General features: G+C 37.5%; 1 protein-coding gene across 12 annotated transcripts in view; it reads left to right on the top strand.

Moving 5' to 3' along the window:
- The first annotated feature begins 1,832 nt into the window (after positions 1-1,832).
- ADAM22 (ADAM metallopeptidase domain 22) overlaps positions 1,833-17,398 on the top strand; it is a 253,225-nt gene continuing 237,659 nt past the window's right edge. For 9 of the 12 annotated variants that reach the window (XM_017536485.1, XM_017536483.1, XM_017536480.1 and 6 more), the window contains exons 1-2: positions 1,833-2,238; positions 2,714-2,874. In XM_017536485.1, the coding sequence (XP_017391974.1) occupies positions 2,154-2,238; positions 2,714-2,874 (246 nt within the window). In that variant the 5' untranslated portion in view covers positions 1,833-2,153. The remainder of the gene's footprint in view (positions 2,239-2,713; positions 2,875-17,398) is intronic. The other 3 variants (XM_017536472.2, XM_017536478.2, XM_017536486.2) reach the window with 3 other exon arrangements.

Raw genomic sequence — 17,398 nt, 5'->3', positions numbered from 1 at the left:
AGTCTATGAAGCCAGTACCACCCTAATACCAAAACCAGAGAAGGACGTAACAAAAAAGAAAAGTACAGACATACATCCCTGATGAACATGACACAAATATTCTCAAAAAATACTACCTAAGTCAATCCAACAGGATATTAAAAAGATAACTCATCATGATCAAGTAGTTTTCATACCAGGGATGTAGGGATGGCTTAACATTTATAAATCAATAAATATGATACACCACATAAACAGAATTAAAAACAAAAATCACATGGCCATCTCAATAGATGCAGAAAAAGCATTTGACAAAATCCAGCATCAAAACCCTCAGCAAAATTGGCATAGAAAGGACATACCTTTAGGTAATAAAAGCCATCTATGACAAACGGACCGTCAACATTATAATGAACAGGGAAAAATTAAAAGCATTCCCAATGAGAACTGGAACAAGACAAGAATGCTCACTGTCACCACTTCTATTCAACATAGTACTGGCAGTCCTAGCCAGAGCAATCAGACAAGAGAAAGAAATAAAGGGCATCCAAATTGGTAAAGAAGAAGTCAAATTGTTATTGTTTGCTGATGATATGATCGTATATCTAGAAATCACTGAAGATTCATCCAGAAAGTTCCTAGAACCGGTAAATGAATTCAGCAGGGTTTCAGGATACAAAATTAATGTACACAAATCAGTAGCTCTACTATACACCAACAGTGACCAAGCCGAGAATCAAATCAAAACTGTTCCTTTTGCAACACCTGCAAAAAAATAAATACTTAGGAATATGCCTAACCACGGATGTGAAAGACATCTACAAGGAAAAGTACAAAACACTGATGAAAGAAATCATAAGCAACACAAACAAATACAAACATGTCCCTTGCTCACGGATGGGTAGAATCAATATTGTGAAAATAAACTACCAAACGCGGTCTACAGATTCAATGCAATTCCCATCAAAATACCATCATTCTTCACAGAACTAGAAAAAACAATCTTAAAATTCATATGGAACAAAAAAGCAACCCACATAGCCAAAGCAAGACTAAGCAAAAAGAACAAATCTGGAGGCATCTCATTACCCGACTTCAAACTATACTATACAGCCAGTCAGCGAAGCAGCATGGTACTGGTATAAAAATAGGCATGTAATCCAATGGAACATAATAGAAAACCCAGAAATAAAGCCAAATGCAGTCAATTGATCTTCCACAAAGCAAACAAAAACACAAAGTGGGGAAAGCACATCCTATTCAGCGAATGGTACTGAAATAATTGGGAATCCACATGTAGAACAATGAAAGAAGGAAGAATGAAAGTGGATCTCTCATACAAAAATCAACTCAAGATGGATCAAGACTTAAATCTAAGACCTGAAACCATAAAGGTTCTAGAAGATAACATCAGAAAAAACCCTTCTAGACATTGGCTTAGGCAAAGATTTCATGACCAGAAACCCAAAAGTAAATGTAACAAAAGAAAGATAAATAGATGGGACCTAATTAAACAAAAAAGCTTCAGCACAGCAAAAGAAATAATGAGCAGAGTAAACAGACAACCTACAAGAGTGGGAGAAAATTTTGTAAACTATGCATCTGACAAAGGACTAACATCCAGAATCTACAGAGAACTCAAACAAATCAGCAAGAAAAAAGCCAAACAATCCCATAAAAAAAGTGGGCTAACCCCCTCCCAACCCCAACCTCACAGTCACGAGGTCGCGACAGTCCGTGCTGTTGTGGAGACAAGCGGGACGCGGAGACAAGCGGGACGCGGAGACAGAACTACATTTCCCGGCTGACTCTCCTGCGCGCGCCCATTCCCGCGGGCGGGGGGCGAGTGCACCGGCGCTCGCTCCCTGCCGAGCGCTCCTCGCCCGCCCGAGCCACTGCCAGGGGATGAGGTGGGAGGCGCTAGAAACCACTTAGCTACAGCCAACCGCCCAATGCAGCACTCGCTCGCTCCCCCCGCCAGCGGAAGCGCCCGCGGAGCACAATGCAGCACTGAGCCGCGGTGGAGGCTGCAGCGCCACGGCCGCCGCAGCACAGGCTGGGGCTGGGAAGGGGTGGCCTCGGGGAGCCCGGGGGCGCGGAGCGAGGGAGCCTGACTCGCCGGCCCCGGCATGAGGAGCTGAGCGTCTCAGGCGAGGCGGGCTGACGGCAGCACCATGCTGGCGGCTGCGGCTGCGTCCGTACCCTTCTTGCTGCTCTGCGCCCTGGGGACCTGCCCCCCGGTGCGCTGCGGCCAAGCAGGTAAGTTAGCCGCCCTCTGTGCCTTCGGGCTGTACCATTTCCCCGGAATCTTTGGAGCCCCTAGGCGTATTGAAAAGGGGCATCCCCATTTCCAGAGTGCGCGGGGAGATTTTTTTTTTTTTTCTTTTTTTTTCCGGGAGGGTAGTGAGAAGTGGAGCAAAAATATATATGTGGGGGCGCGGGGATGCACTAGAAGCCTTCGGTCAAAGCCTGTTTTTCTCCTTCTGAAGAGGAATGGGGAGAATGGGAAAGGGGTGCCCTTCTTCTGGGCCCCGCTCCTGGATGCTCTTGGATGAGCCGGTCCAAGGCTCTCCGGCTGGTATCTCTGCATCCTTCCCAGATGGGTTCCGAGAGGAAGGGGGCGTTGGGGATTTTCGTAGGGGAGACCTAGGACCGCAGGATGGAGAAGTGCGGGTCAGGGTCATTATTTTCGCCTTTTCTTTCCACTCCCTCCTTTCCCCCTTCCTGCCTGGAGGAGACGCCTCATTGACGGAGCTAGAGAAGAGGAAGGAAAACCGCTTCCTGGAGCGCCAGAGCATCGTGCCGCTGCGCCTCATCTACCGCTCGGACGGCGAAGACGAAACTCGGCACGACGTGCTCGACACGCTGGTGCGGGGCGACACCGGAGGCCGGAAGGTGAGAGGCTGGGTCCGGGAGGTGGTCCTCTGAGCCGCCCGGCCCACCCGCGACCCCACCATTGCGCTCGGTTGCCCTGGAGACCCGATGTCTTCTTGGGTGAAATGAGCTCAGTCCCGATTCGAGTCATGCATGGCGCTCCTTGTGCAAAAAAGAAGGGAAAAGGGTACCAAAAAGAACCAAAAGAACCACAGGCCGAGGGCTTTGCCCGAGGGGAGTTTGTGCGGGGTGCTTTCAGCAGTGCAGTGACCTGAGAGAAGTTGGAGAGCCCTGTGACATCTGTCAAGCAAAAGTCAGGCATGCATAGGGAGAAGGGAGGTAGTATTTGGGCAGGGTTTGAATCATCATCGTTGTTGTTTTACTCCTCAAAGAGACTTCATAAGTAATTTAACCCAAAATTGATACTGTAAAAATAAAATTGGAAAAAAAAATCAATGCTAGACGTTCTTAAGAAATCCAAACTGTAAAAACAGGCTAAACTCTAAGGTCCTATTCACTCAGATTTGTGGACACCAGAGATGTACCCTACCTTCTAAAAAAGGTGTGCTCCTCCCTCTTTATTTATTGGTAGCAATTCTCTTGGTTTAATTAGGGCTGTGCTGTTTGTTGAGCGTTTATAAATTATGCTTTAAAAAACCTAGTGTTATCACCGTATCTGTATGTAAATCAAGATACACTTCCACAGATATGCCTGAAAATTATTGTGAATTTATTGACAAATTTAAGTAAATACTTCTGGAGCTGTGTATTTTTTTATTTCTATACATCACCTGATCAGGCAGTTCACCCACCTGTAAGTACATATTAAGACAGGACTTGTTCATGTACTGGAAAATTTTTGTAAACTTGACTGAAGCAAAGGCAAGCCAAACCTTTTCACAGGTATAAATATATTCACAAATACTTTAAGATATGTCTTGATGATGTGATAATTATACTAACTTATCTGTATACATGAAATATATAAAAATAGAAAATATTATTTAAATTCATATTGGTAGCCAAATAGTCGGTACTGTTAAAATTTTGTTATTGAAGGTGGGAAATTAATTTAAAGGGCTACATAATATCCATCAAAGATTATTTTAGTAGGAAATCCCAATATGTTAAGCCTTTAAGGATTCTTTTATTTGAATTAATGTTTGGTAAATACCTATTTTTCTTTTCCATTTTGACTCATTTCAGTGGTAAAACTGAAGAAGCACGGGACATAGTTTCCTTATGTCATTGTATTTTTCAATTAATTAAAATTAATTGAATTTAATTTTAATTCTGTGGAAGAATATTTTCACACTCATTTCCAACCTTTTATTGTAAAAAAATTTTAAACACACAAAAAAGTAAGATAATTTAATGAACCCCCAGCTTCAACAATTAACAACTTGTGGCCAATCTTGTTTTGTCTATACCCTGTTTCTTTTCTGTTTTCTTTTCCTTCATGTATAGTATTGAAACAAATCATATCATTTCATTCATAAAAATTCTAGGAATATACCACTAAATGGTAAGGATTCTTTTAAAAATGCAACCATGTTATTATATTTTCAAAAATTAAGAATAATTCCTTACTACTATCAAATATCCTGTTTTTCAGATTTCCAGTTCTCATAAATATCATATATGTATATATGTGTATGTGTATGTGTGAATGTTTGTGTGTGTGTGTATGTATATATATATATAGATAGAGAGTATATATTTAGAGTATATATTTAAGTTTGTTTGTCTGAACCAGGACCCAGATAATGTTTGTAGATTGCAATTCATTTATTTATTTAATTTTTGTAACAGGATCTCACTCTGTCACCCAGGTGGGAGTGCAGTGGCATGATTATGGCTCACTGTAGTCTTGAACTCTTGGGCTCAAGTGATCCTCCCACCTCAGCTTCTTGAGTAGCTTGGATTACAGGCATGTGCCATCTCATCTGGCTAATTAAATTTGTTTTTTGTTTTTGTAGAGATGGGATTTCATCATGTTGCTCAGGCTGACCTTGAACTCCTGGGCTCAACCCACCTGTTGGCTTGGGTCTCCCAAAGTGCTGGGATTACAGGTGTGAGCTATGGAGCCTGGCTTGTTTTTTTTTTTTTTTTTTTTTTTTTTTTTTTTTTTTTTTTTTTTTTTTTTCCTAAAAAGTCTTTTAATGTATGGCTCTTTCCCCTCAGTTTCTTTTATTTCCCCTTGCAACTTTTTCAATGAAGACATGGAGTCCTTTCATTTTGTGGAGTTTCTCATTCAAGATTTTACTGTTGTAGCCAGTGCTTTAAAACAATTTACAAAGACTTTCTAGGAGAGGAAGAGAGACTGAAGGAAGTAGAGATATAGAAAAAGAAATCCACAGGATTGAACGTGGAGACTCACAGAACCTCTGACTTGTGCTGGAAATGTCTTCGGGTACCTTCTGCCTTCTCTGTGTTGGTGAAAGACCAACACTTTTGAGAACTGGAGGAAGTTAGTCCTCCCTTTCTCCCCATTTATGGAGGACCATTTGTGCAGTTTTTTTGGTTTACAGGATTCTTGACTTGGGGTGGAAGCTATCTTGTGCTCATGGAGCTTCTGCTTCCTATAGCAATAAACCTCACAATAGAGAATAACGACTAATTTTTGGTGAAGTATGATTGAATTGGGAGGATTTAGGTTTAACAGTATGAATAGATTATTAATTCAAGTCAGAAAGAAAGCAATGATACCATCTTATCATAGTAATTATTATGAAAAGTTATCCCAGTGCCTTGCACATAGTAAGGTACATGTAGTACATGTTGATGTCTGTATCACCTGAGTGCCACTGTGGTTTACCATACTGCTTAGACCACAGGTGGAAATCATTGGCAACTAGGACCAGATCTCACAGAATTGTAAAGACCTAGCTACCTTAGGCTAGCTTTTCCTGCAGTTAAGAAACAGAGGAGTTTTCTTGCACTATTGGCATATTTTGTTTTTCTAAGAGCTATCATTGGACTGGAAAACATAAGTTGATTTTTTTATGGCCCTTGTTATTTCCCTAATGATTAAATATATGTAACTTATGGCATTTTAATTTTAGATGCTCATAGGTTTTTTTTTTGTTTTGTTTTTGAAATGGAGTTTTGCACTGTCGCCTAGGCTGGAGTGTAATGGCATGATCTCAGCTCACTGCAACCTCCATTTCCTGGGTTCAAGTGATACTTCTGTCTCAGCCTCCTGAATAGCTGGGATTATAGGTGCACACCACCACACCTGGCTAATTTTTGTATTTTTAGTAGAGATAAGATTTCACCATTTTGGCTAGGGTGGTCTAGAACTCCTGACCTTAGGTGATCCTCCTGTTTCAGTCTCCCAAAGTACTGAGATTACAGGCATGAGCCACTGTGTCTGGCCACCTATAGATATTTTTTATCAGCTTCCTTTCTGCTTCATAAATAAAATTAGGGTGATTTTCTGTGGACTCACAGAGCTTATATACATTTGTTGATTTGTTTCTTTAAAAGGCATTTATTTATTTATGTATTTATTTATTTTGAGATGGAGTCTTGCTCTGTCACCCAGGCTGGAGTGCAGCGGCGCAATCTTGGCTCGCTGCAACCTCCGCTTCCCGAGTTCAAGTGATTCTTGTGCCTCAGCCTCCCAAGTATCTGGGACTACAGGTGTGTGCCACCACAAATGACTAATTTTTTGTATTTTTAGTAGAGACAGAGTTTCACCGTGTTAGCCAGGATGGTCTCAATCTCCTGACCTTGTGATCGGCCTGCCTTGGCCTCCCAAATTTCTGAGATTACAGGCGTGAGCCATTGTGCCTGGCCTAAAAGGTATTTCTTTACTTGTGTTCCTACTCTCTACTAATTTTTATGCAAGACCCTGGGCATTTAGAGATATAAGACACAGTTTTGCCTTTAAGGAATTCTTAAAGAAGTGGAAGATGAATGGGTGAATAGGCAATTATACTTTGCCCTGTGATTTTCTGGAGGTGATCACAGAGACCGGTGAAGGCAGAGAAGGCTAGTACTTAACCCAAGTGAGCAGTTAGGGGCTCTCTGGGGAAGCCATGTTTTGAGGGTAAGTTAGGAATTGCTGCATTAAAGGGAAGAGTGAGTATATCCAACCAAAGAGGCGGTAAGTACATGGGTACGTGGGAATCAGGATATGTTTTTGTTAATTGCAAGTAGTAAAGATTTCAGGGACAGATAAAATAAAACAGGAAAGCAGGGAGTAGATGCTGCAGCACTTTCATGAATTGCTGAGGAATTTGGAATTTGTCCTGAAGGCAGTCAAAGAATTTCAATTAGGAGAGTTAACTGACCAGATTTATGTTATTGTCATATAATCCTAATTGTTAGAATGAATAATTTTTTTGTCCACATTATCACCCATTTATCAGAATGAATAATTTTAATTTCAAAGAGCATGTGACTGTAACTGTGTACATTAGTTCACTGGTAAATGTTCACATAATTTTTAAGTTTCATTAGAACTTAGTAAATATACTGAAAGTACTGAATAAATGAGTTAGTATTCACAATACACTTAGAACAATGCTGGGCATAGAGTAAGTACTATATGAGTCTTTGTTAAATAACATTAGCTCCCTCAGGCTGCTAAAGTACTATTTAGGTATTTTATGACATCACATGAATGCAAAATGTTGCCTTAATTATCTGAGTTTAACATAGTCCCAGAAGTATGTTACAAATTACTGAAATTTATATTTAACTAAGTGGAATCAAATAGTCTTAGAGATAGAAGAGACCTTATAGGTTATCTAACCTAATTCAGGAATTACTTTTCACTTGTTAAGAGCAAGCCATTGGATGGGCATAGTGGCTCATGCCTATAATCCCAGCACTTTGGCAGGCTGAGGTGGGTGGATCATTTGGGGTAAGGAGTTCTAGACCAGCCTGGCCAATATGGCGAAACCCCATCTCTACTAAGGATACAAAAATTAGCTGGGCGTGGTAGTGGGCACCTGTAGTCCCAGCTACTTGGGAAGCTGAAGCACAGGAATTGCTTGAACCCGGGAGATGGAGGTTGCAGTGAGCAGAGATCATGTCAGTGCACTCCAGCCTGGGTGACAGAGTAAGACTCTGTCTCAAAAAATAAAAAATAAAAAATACGAAATATCAAGCTATTGATGAAGATGAATATGCTGATTACCCTGATCTGATCAGTATGCATTGTATGTATCAAATCTCTCATAAATATGTACAGTTATTGTATGCCAATTTTTTAAAAGGTTAAAAAGAGTATGGAAGTCAACAATGTACTACTCAATGTTTCAGAAAGCTTCCAAAGAACTATGATGGTATAAGCCACCTTAATTTTACTCTTAATGTATCCTTGTTTTAATTTTCATCCCTAAATTGGGACAGAAAAATTTTGGAAGAAATTTTCATTGTAGTTCTGTTTAAATGCTGACAATTTGATTGGTTTTAAATAGTAATTCTGTTCATATAAGTACATATTGTAAACGATTTCTTTACTGTATGGTTACTTGAATGCATGTACTTCATTTTTATCACAAGTGGGAGGATCAGCCCACTACTGAAAGCTTATTATGCCACAAAGTCCTAGAAATGGTAGTCAAAATAATTATATTTGATTGTGGGTAGCCTTGCTATCTTCAAAGTTGTTTACTTAGCCTAAAGTAATTTCATTCCTGGAAGATAGCACTCAAGACTAGAATATTCGAATTATTGAGAGTCTTTCTTCTGTCTTGAAATTATTTGTGGTGAAAGAATGGTATGTTAAAAGGATAAGTTTTACCCTTTTACCTGGACTTCTGTGTAGACAAGATACCACCTACTGAGTCTTACTGGTGGTTTGATACTACTCATTATTTGATACACATAATTGCTATTTTTTTTTGAATAAGCACCTTAATGATTCTTTTTTGTCAACTAAGCATCACAGATTTACATCAAGGATAAATTATTTTGTGGTTTATTTTGTTGTGTTTTCACCCCATACGTTTTTAATAATTTGGTTTTACCCAGTGATTATATTTCCTTACCAGTAGCAAAATTTTCGTTGGAAGGCTTTGTTGTCAGTGAATAGATGGGCTATTTCCCTAGAAAGTGTTATAGCTTCCCAAGTAGTCAAGTGCCAAGCACGTAGATCTATAGTTTGTCATAGTTATGATGACCAGTAACAAATGGGAAAAATACAAGATGGCAAGCAGTAGGTGTGCTCCATTTTTATCAATGTCCTTATACATATGCCTGTGCATGGATGAGCTGTACTTAACATTGTGCTGTTTCATTGAGGAGCACTGAGTCAGCTTGATGGTAAATTGCTGTACTGCTTCCCTGGAGGAAAAAGGCTCCTAGGAATTACAACTTTGGAAGTATTTTGCAAGGGTAGCACAAACATCTTTTTAAAAAAATATACTGTGCATTTGTTAATGTTAAGTAGCTCAATACTGATAAAAGTTTTGTCACCAGTCAGAACTTTGTTCTACTGCTGTAAATAGGAAGGAGACATTTCACCATGAATTTTTATTCTCCTACCAGCCATCTTCTTTTCTAATTAAATAGTTTAAAAAAAAAAAAGCAAATTTCAGAATTGTAGGAGTTTCACTTAGTCTTGTTTTTACGCTATGAAATTCCAATTTGTATATATGTATTTTTGATATCTTTAAAATTCTGCCTAATGAGGTCACGCTGCACAGAAGGAATCAGTCTTTCATCACTTCTGTACAGCTACACATAGGAAACTAATTATGAATGACTCCAAGAGCTTATAGATTGATAAAAAAATATTCCTAGTTTTATTTGCTTTCTCATATTGCAAAGAATGCCAAGAGTTCTGCTGCCATTTAAAAAAAATTGAGTCCCTTCGAAGGAGAGAGGTCTGCTTTTTTCTTACAACACACTGAGAACAGGGACCTGTAAGGTCAGTAGTATTTCCTAACTCCAGTGGGGCTAATTAGATAGGGCCACATTTATCATTAAGTAGCATGGATAAGCCCCAAAGGGAAAGCAGATAGATGTTCATAAAAGTGGGGGTGGTGATGGAGCAGAAGGAAAGGTAGAGTCCTTGAGAGGAAAGATGAGAAGGTGGAAGGAAAAGGAAATGATAAAAAGTGAAAAATACTTCTAATAGTGTCACTATATGTGTTATATACTAAAATAGTTAAATGTATGATAACTTACATGGTTACTTTTTATGTGCCAAATGATCTTCTGAATACTTGAGGTACATTAATTTATTGCATCCTCACAAAAATCATGTGCGACAGGTAATACTTACCATCTGTAAAGCCATAAAGCTGATAGGGGATTTGGACCTGGACACCGACTCCACTGCACTGCCTATTGCTTAACCACTATGCTAAACTTGTCTTATGGAAGGGGGCCACCAACAATTCTTTAGATGCCATTCAATGGCGCTGGAGTCAGATTTCTTACATTTATCCTATTGAAACTATAAATGACTTTCAGTGTTTGAAAAATATATATATACATTTCAAGTCAGACAATAGTGAAGATGCTTGCTGAACACAACAGGAATGCTTCATTTTTACTATCCTGAAGATGAAAATGGAATTTGTGAGGATATTTGACATTTAAATGGTGAAAAACGCCTCTTGAAGGCCACATGTCCTGTTTGTTTGTAGATTTGTACACCGTGTTTTACAGTCATTCATTGTAAATCACATGTTAGTATTCGGCAGTCAACACCAAAATTATATATGCTGTTTTTGTGGTCACAGTTTCATAGGTAGAAAAATTAATTGCTAAACGGATCCATATTTATATATTTTTCTCCAAAAGAAAAGATACAAAATTAAAAAATATCTTTTATGCCTTCATAGAACTAGTAGTACCAGAGTCCCAAATTTCAAATCATTCAGGTAAAAGAGATGCGTAATCAATAACAACAAAAAATGATAGCTTTTGTGAACATAGAGTTGAATGTATTTACTTTGATAATAAAAGCTCTAGAAAGCAAACATTGGGGAAAAGAGTTGAAAAAATAAGGATTAGTATTTATTAACTTAAATAAATATAAACATTTATAATATATAAATATAATGCATGCAAAATATAAATAATATATAACCTTTTTTTCTTGTACCAGGCATTGTATTGATTTACATTCATTATCTCTCATGATGAGTAGATACTATTATGCCGATTTTCAGATGAGGAAACTAAGGTTAATTAACCTGCCTAAGGTTATACAGGTAATAAGTGGTGGAAGTGGGAAAAGGATTCTCCACATTTTAGAAATCAACATAAAATATCTTCTATAATCTGTACTACTTATTTGACATGTGGTTTCCCATGTATCTTTGTGTTAGAACATACCTAACATTATTTCTTCAAGATACTCTTGGTCTTGCCCAGGTCTCCATCCTAGCTAACTTGCAGTTATTTTACATATAATTAAAATAGAGTACAATATGCTGTATTTTTAAAAATAGAAGTATTTTATTTAAAAAATGATTTTAGACTTCTGGCTGTCCTTTATTTTTGATTTTATCATTACAGTTCCTTTTAAAATAGAAGTTTGTTTTGTTTCCCCCAGGACAGACTGTTCTCTGTAACTTGAATTTGAAAATAAAATTGAAAATGTTGTACTATCATCCAGAAATATCAGCAGTTCTAACTGGAAAGAGAAGGGATAAAGGATGTAAATCATTATCCTCTACCCCAAAATATGCTTGTTGTTTGCGTTGAAGAGATTTTCAGAATCATATTTATCAGCAAGGGTAAATAAACATTTTTTTCTCTTTTTTAAAAATTAATTTTGTACCAGGGGATTTTAGCACTTAGCAATAATTGCCCTTTTGTTGCAGTTTTTATCCCAAGGAAAGATCGTTAGATAACTCTTTGAAGATGAGAAATCGATGATGCTTTACTGGAGACAGGCTTTGAGAGCTCACATTTTGCAAGTGGTTTTAAAATTTTCTAGCTGAGGCTGTAGAACTGGTTGAGTTTTGTGAGACCACTTATTCTGCTTGGCACTGCCCCATGTCTCTAGCTTTTACCTCTAGTTGGTCAATTTCTATTCTGCTTTTTTTTTTTTTTCGATTTGCCTTTTAAGTAGGCTTGTTTTGGAGGAATTGCCTTCATTTCCTTCACGAGTGAGGCTAGGGGATTTTAACCTAGGCAGTTCAGGTTATGATGAGGTTAAGATGTTGGAGGTCAGGCTGGTACACACAATTTGGTCATAGCTCAAGCTTTTTTCTCTGTGTGGTTTCTCTTTCTTTGGATTAAATAGCAAGATACTACAGGAGGAGCTGTCACTTGACAGAACCTGGTTCTGCAGATTTCTTTGATTTCCCTAGCAGATTTTTAATGCCTTTGGGATATCCTGTCAGTGTTCTGTGGAGGAACCCAGCTGTGGCTCCTCAGCAGGCATAAGGGGCAATTGAGGTTACACATAGCCTGATGGTATTAATCTAACTTAGGCTGGAGAGGGAGCAAGGCAAGCAGTTGCCTGAGGAATGATCTAGAATCATCAGATATGGTCAGGAACAGGTAAAGGGGCGGTGGCAGGTGAGGCTCAGAGAAATCAGAGAGCAAATTATCAAAGAGAAGATACTAGGCTGGTCAGGTTAGTATCCTTCTGGTTCAACTTGAAAAAGCTACCTGAAAGAGCCTGAGTTTCTGGCTTCACCCTTGATCTGGGTCTTAGGTCTTTAAAGGGAGCTTTGTGTGTTTTTTTTTAAGTCAAACTTGTTCTCATTCTCACATGAGCTTCAAGTGTTTGGTTCCTTTTCCTTCCTTCCTATTTTTGTTCTTATTTCTTCCTCCTCTTTCTTTACCTTCTTGTCTTTCATTTCCTTTTTTTTCTTCTTGATTGGTCTTGTAAATGTCTGCAGGCTAGTGAGAAAGTGCTGCAAGGGAGTCCACACTTTTCCCCATTTTATAGTTTTGACATTGGGCACTGACTCACATGGGTCAGGAGATGAGACCCAGTTAAAGATTGATTTCCTAATGTGTGCCAGAGTTTTTGATACTCTAAAAAATGAGTTTGCACAAAATAAGTAGTATCTTATTTTGAGTAGCATGTGATATGTGTTAAATAAATGTACGTTGTATAAATGAAGAGTCTCTATTAGAATTTGGAAAATTTGTTCTTACTGAGATGGATAATTTTGGTGTCAGCCTTTGTTTGCCATAGATTGTGAATTTTCAAGGTTGGTATTAGCTGCAGCTTAACAACGGTTAGGAATGCTTTCATGTGCCTTCCTGAAAAACTTTAGGTAAGTGTTTAATAAGGATGGGATTTTGAAAAACAGATACATTTAGAAACTTACCATTATGCTAAATAATGGAGCCAATTATTTCTTAGAAAGAACTTTATTGACTTTAATAGAAACTTTAACATCATCAAAGATAATGAAAGTTTTGGATATATATCCAGTAATAGATTGCTGTATTGAATGGTAGTTCTGTTATAAGTTCTTTGAGAAATTTCCAAATGGCTTTCCACAGTGGCTGAACGAGTTCATTCCCACCAAGATTCTATAAGTGTCCCTTTTTCTCCTTAGCCTCATCAGCATGTTTTTTTTTTTTTTTTTTTTTTTTTGGACTTTTTGATAATGGCCATTCTACTAATGTGAGATGGTATCTCCTTGTGGTTTTGATTTGCATTTCTCTGATGATTAATGATGTTCAGCATTTTTTCTTCTTGTTTGTTGGCTGCTTGTATGTCTGCTTTTGAGAAGTGTCTATGTCTTTTGATCATGTTTGAATGGGATTATTTATTTATTGCTTGTTGAATTAAGTTCCTTATGGATTCTGGATATTAGACTTCTGTTGGATGCATAGTTTCCTAATTTTTTTTTAATTCTGTAGGTTATCTGTTTACTTTGTTGATAGCTTCTTTTGCTGTGCAGAAGCTCTTGAGTTTCTGTCCTACTTGACAATTTTGTTTTTGTTGCAGTTGCTTTGAGAACTTAGTCATAAATTCTTTCTCAAGGTCAATTTCCAGAATGGTGTTCTCTAGATGTTCTTCTAAGATTCTTATACTTTGAAGTATCTTGAGTTAATTTTTACATATGGTGAAAGTTAGGCGTCCAGTTTCATTCTCTGCATCTGGCTAGCTGGCTATCCCAGCACTGTTTATTGAAGAGGGAGTTCTTTCCCCATAACTTATTTTTGTCCAGTTTGTTGAAGTTCAGATGGCTGGAGGTATGCAGCTTTGTTTCTGGGCTCTCTATTCTGTTCCATTGGTCTATGTATAGCCAAAAGAAATCATTTTACCAAAAAGACACATGTGCTCATGTTCATTGCAGCACTATTCACGATAGCAAAGTCAGGGAATCAATCTAGGTACTCATTCACGGTGGATTGGATAAAGAAAACGTGGTACGTATACACGATGGAATACTATGCAACTATAAAAAGAATGATACCATATCCTTTGCAGCCACATGGATGTAGCTGGAGGCCATTTTATTAAGTGATTTAACACGGGAACAGAAAACCAAATATATGTTCTAACTTATAAGTGGGGGCTAAACATTGTATACTCATGGACATAAAAATGGCAATGGTAGACACTGGGGACTAATAGAGAGGAAGGGAAAGAGAGGGGCAAGGGTTGAAGAACAAACTGCTAGGTACTATGTCTGCATGATAGGATCATTCGTATCCCAGATCTCAGCATCACTTAATATACCAGGGTAACAAACCTGCACATGTATCTCTTGAATCTAAAATAAAAGTTGAATTATTACAAAAAAAAGATTATGAAAGTTTTGATTCAGGGCTACGAAAATGTTCTCACATTTTGTGATCCTGTATGGCTGGTTTAGCTATAAATAGTACCTAGCTTTTTTTCCAACTTATTTCTTCATAAAAGTACCATCTAATGTGGACAGATATTGATTGATAAGAAGGTAGGGAAAATTCAAGAAGTGTTCATTGCTGTCACCAAAGGTGAAACCATTTCTGTCTAGGTAAGTGACTAGAGGTAAGGCTATTCTAAACCACAGTGTATAACAGTTTTGTTGACACTCAGAATTCTTTAAGGTTAAAAAAAAAAAAGTGGTGAGGGGAGGATGTTGGTGCCGAGATACTAAGATTTTCACTTAATTTAATTTCTGAGATAAGTTTAGCATAATGTTCTTATATTTCTTAATAATCTTGAATAGGCAATGTTCTTTCATAGTTATTGAGGGAAAAGTACTATTAATTCATAACCAATTTAATATAAAATCTACTTATGGTCTTTGATGAGTATTTTGGGTGTTTTCTTAAATGTTCTGATTATGAAATGATGAACTTTGTGGTTATTTTAGGGTTGTGGGATAAAAATTATTTTAATTGCACAGAATAACATGGAATGAAGGCATGGACCCTCATCTTCATTTGGCGTGGACCCTCATCTTCATTTGCCTTTCTTTCCATCATTGAGCATAGACAGAGTCTTGCATATAACCAGTACTCAACAAGCAAATGTTGACTGAATTAAATTATTGATGGCATGACTTATTGAGGGCCCCGTTTCTTCATTAATGCTCCCATACCCCCATCGTTATATTAGGTTTTCTCTGGTCAATTGTTTCTTTTCTTTTTTCTTCATTGCTTTCTTTTCTCATCTCTCAGTATAGGCTCGGTAACTTTCCTACAACGTCTTTCCATTTTTCTGTGTACACCTTTCTCTCTTCTTATTCAGTATGACCCTTGGTTTATGTTGTATTTTCCCCCACTCTATTTCTGTCCAGTGTCTCTTTTCCTCTTAGTAACTAAAGTAAAAACAAGTCTCTGAAAGGTTATTTACATTCAGTGTTGGGAGCCAACTCTGTAGCATGCTGCTGGACTTAACTTATTTTGGGATTTAGAAAATGTGTTATAATTAAACATGCTTCCATTTTACTACTTACTTGTAAACCTATATTCTGTGTGGTTTTTCTTTTTTTCCATTTGTTCGTTTCTGTTGCGCCTCTTGAATCGCTGCTCATTCATTCTTCTCTGTGGATGTGGATTTTAGTGTCCCTTCTGCCCTTTATTGCTGGAATAATCTCCTTCCTAAAATCATTTTCCTAGTTCTCATTGCTTATAATCTCCTGGATTTAAGCTTTAAATTTGTGCTTAGTTTACCCTCTACATTTGCTGAGCATGTCACTTCTCAAAGTCTTTGACAGTAATCCGTTGCTACAGCATAGTGATCCATCGCATTGCTACAGGATTCATATTCAGTACAAAGGAATGACGAGGCATTTTTATAGGTATCCTAAAAGTAAAACTTGACTCATAGGGTTGGCATAAAGTTTTGCATGCTTATGTGGTCTATTAAGGAGGGGATTGGGGTGCCAATAACTTGGGTGTTAGTAGAAGGTGTTCTTATGAAATAGATTGTAATGTTGGGCTCGCAATTGGTTATTCATATTCATTATTGTTTGTGCACTGCTTAGCACTGTGTCTGACACACAGTTGGTGCCCAGTAAATATTTGTGGTCTACTTTTGATTCAATTTTCTGTCCCCAAAAATGCAGGAAAAAAGTTTTGTGACCATTTCTTAGTGATTTCATGTACCTTTGAGACAGTTCCGAATTGCATTATTTCTCTTCTCTGGATTATTTAATACTTTGGTTGGGATGGCATGGAGAGGATCATGGACCTCATTCTACATTTATGGGTAAAGCCCTGAATTCTTTCTTTCTCTTCCTGCACATATACTCCTCCTGTCCCAGCAAAGCCACCTGCGTATAGTACTCCCAGGCTCTGTGAGGATCCTCTCACATGAGTGTTTGAACTGAAATAGCTGTCCCTCTTGCTTCAAGTCCGAGTCAGGATTTATTTGGAAAGGCAGGGTCTATTAGGAAAGGCAGGGCCATGATGATGAGGGCAGAGAGAAAGCCAAAGAAAATGACAGGAACTTGGACAATGACTGGCATACTGATATTCTACCACATAAAATCGCCTTGCTGTCTTGAGGCCACTATAATCACTGTGACAAAATCATTCATATCACTTTATAGCCCTGTCTCTCCCAACAAAAATAAATTCAAGCTATTTAACCTTTTTATATGACTATTCACCAGACTTTGTCATTTGCTGCCTGGAGCTGCATTTTCTTTAAGACAATGATGTATGTCTTCTGAGAGAGTGACATCTAGTATTTCTATTGGATTTGAATTCATATGACATATTTGGCCAAGGATTTCCCTTGTTATTTATTTTTGGGGTTTGATTTTTTTAAACTATGGTTTTGAACTAAGGACAACATCCTTTTTTTTTATAGTTAAGGCCAGATATTTCATCTAAAAGTTGAAAAAAAATTCTAGTTTTTATCTTACTTTTGTGGACTGACTACTTAATCTAAAATATTCATATTATTTCATATGGATTAATTATGCTAATACAAATTTATATGTAAATATAAAATATATACAATAAAATATAAATATATAATAAATATATAAAAATAAATATAAAATATATGTTTAAACATGATTATATAAATTTACTTATTAATTGTAACATTGATTAATAATATGTTAATGTAAAATATTTATATTATTTTATAGCTTTTTTATTTCTTAGGAGGTGGATGTTAACCATACTCCATGAAATCATTTTTTTTTTTTTT

The sequence above is a fragment of the Cebus imitator genome, unplaced genomic scaffold (assembly GCF_001604975.1).
Source record: "Cebus imitator isolate Cc_AM_T3 unplaced genomic scaffold, Cebus_imitator-1.0 Scaffold98, whole genome shotgun sequence".
Lineage (NCBI taxonomy): Eukaryota > Metazoa > Chordata > Mammalia > Primates > Cebidae > Cebus > Cebus imitator.
This window is presented reverse-complemented; position numbering and strand designations above follow the sequence as displayed.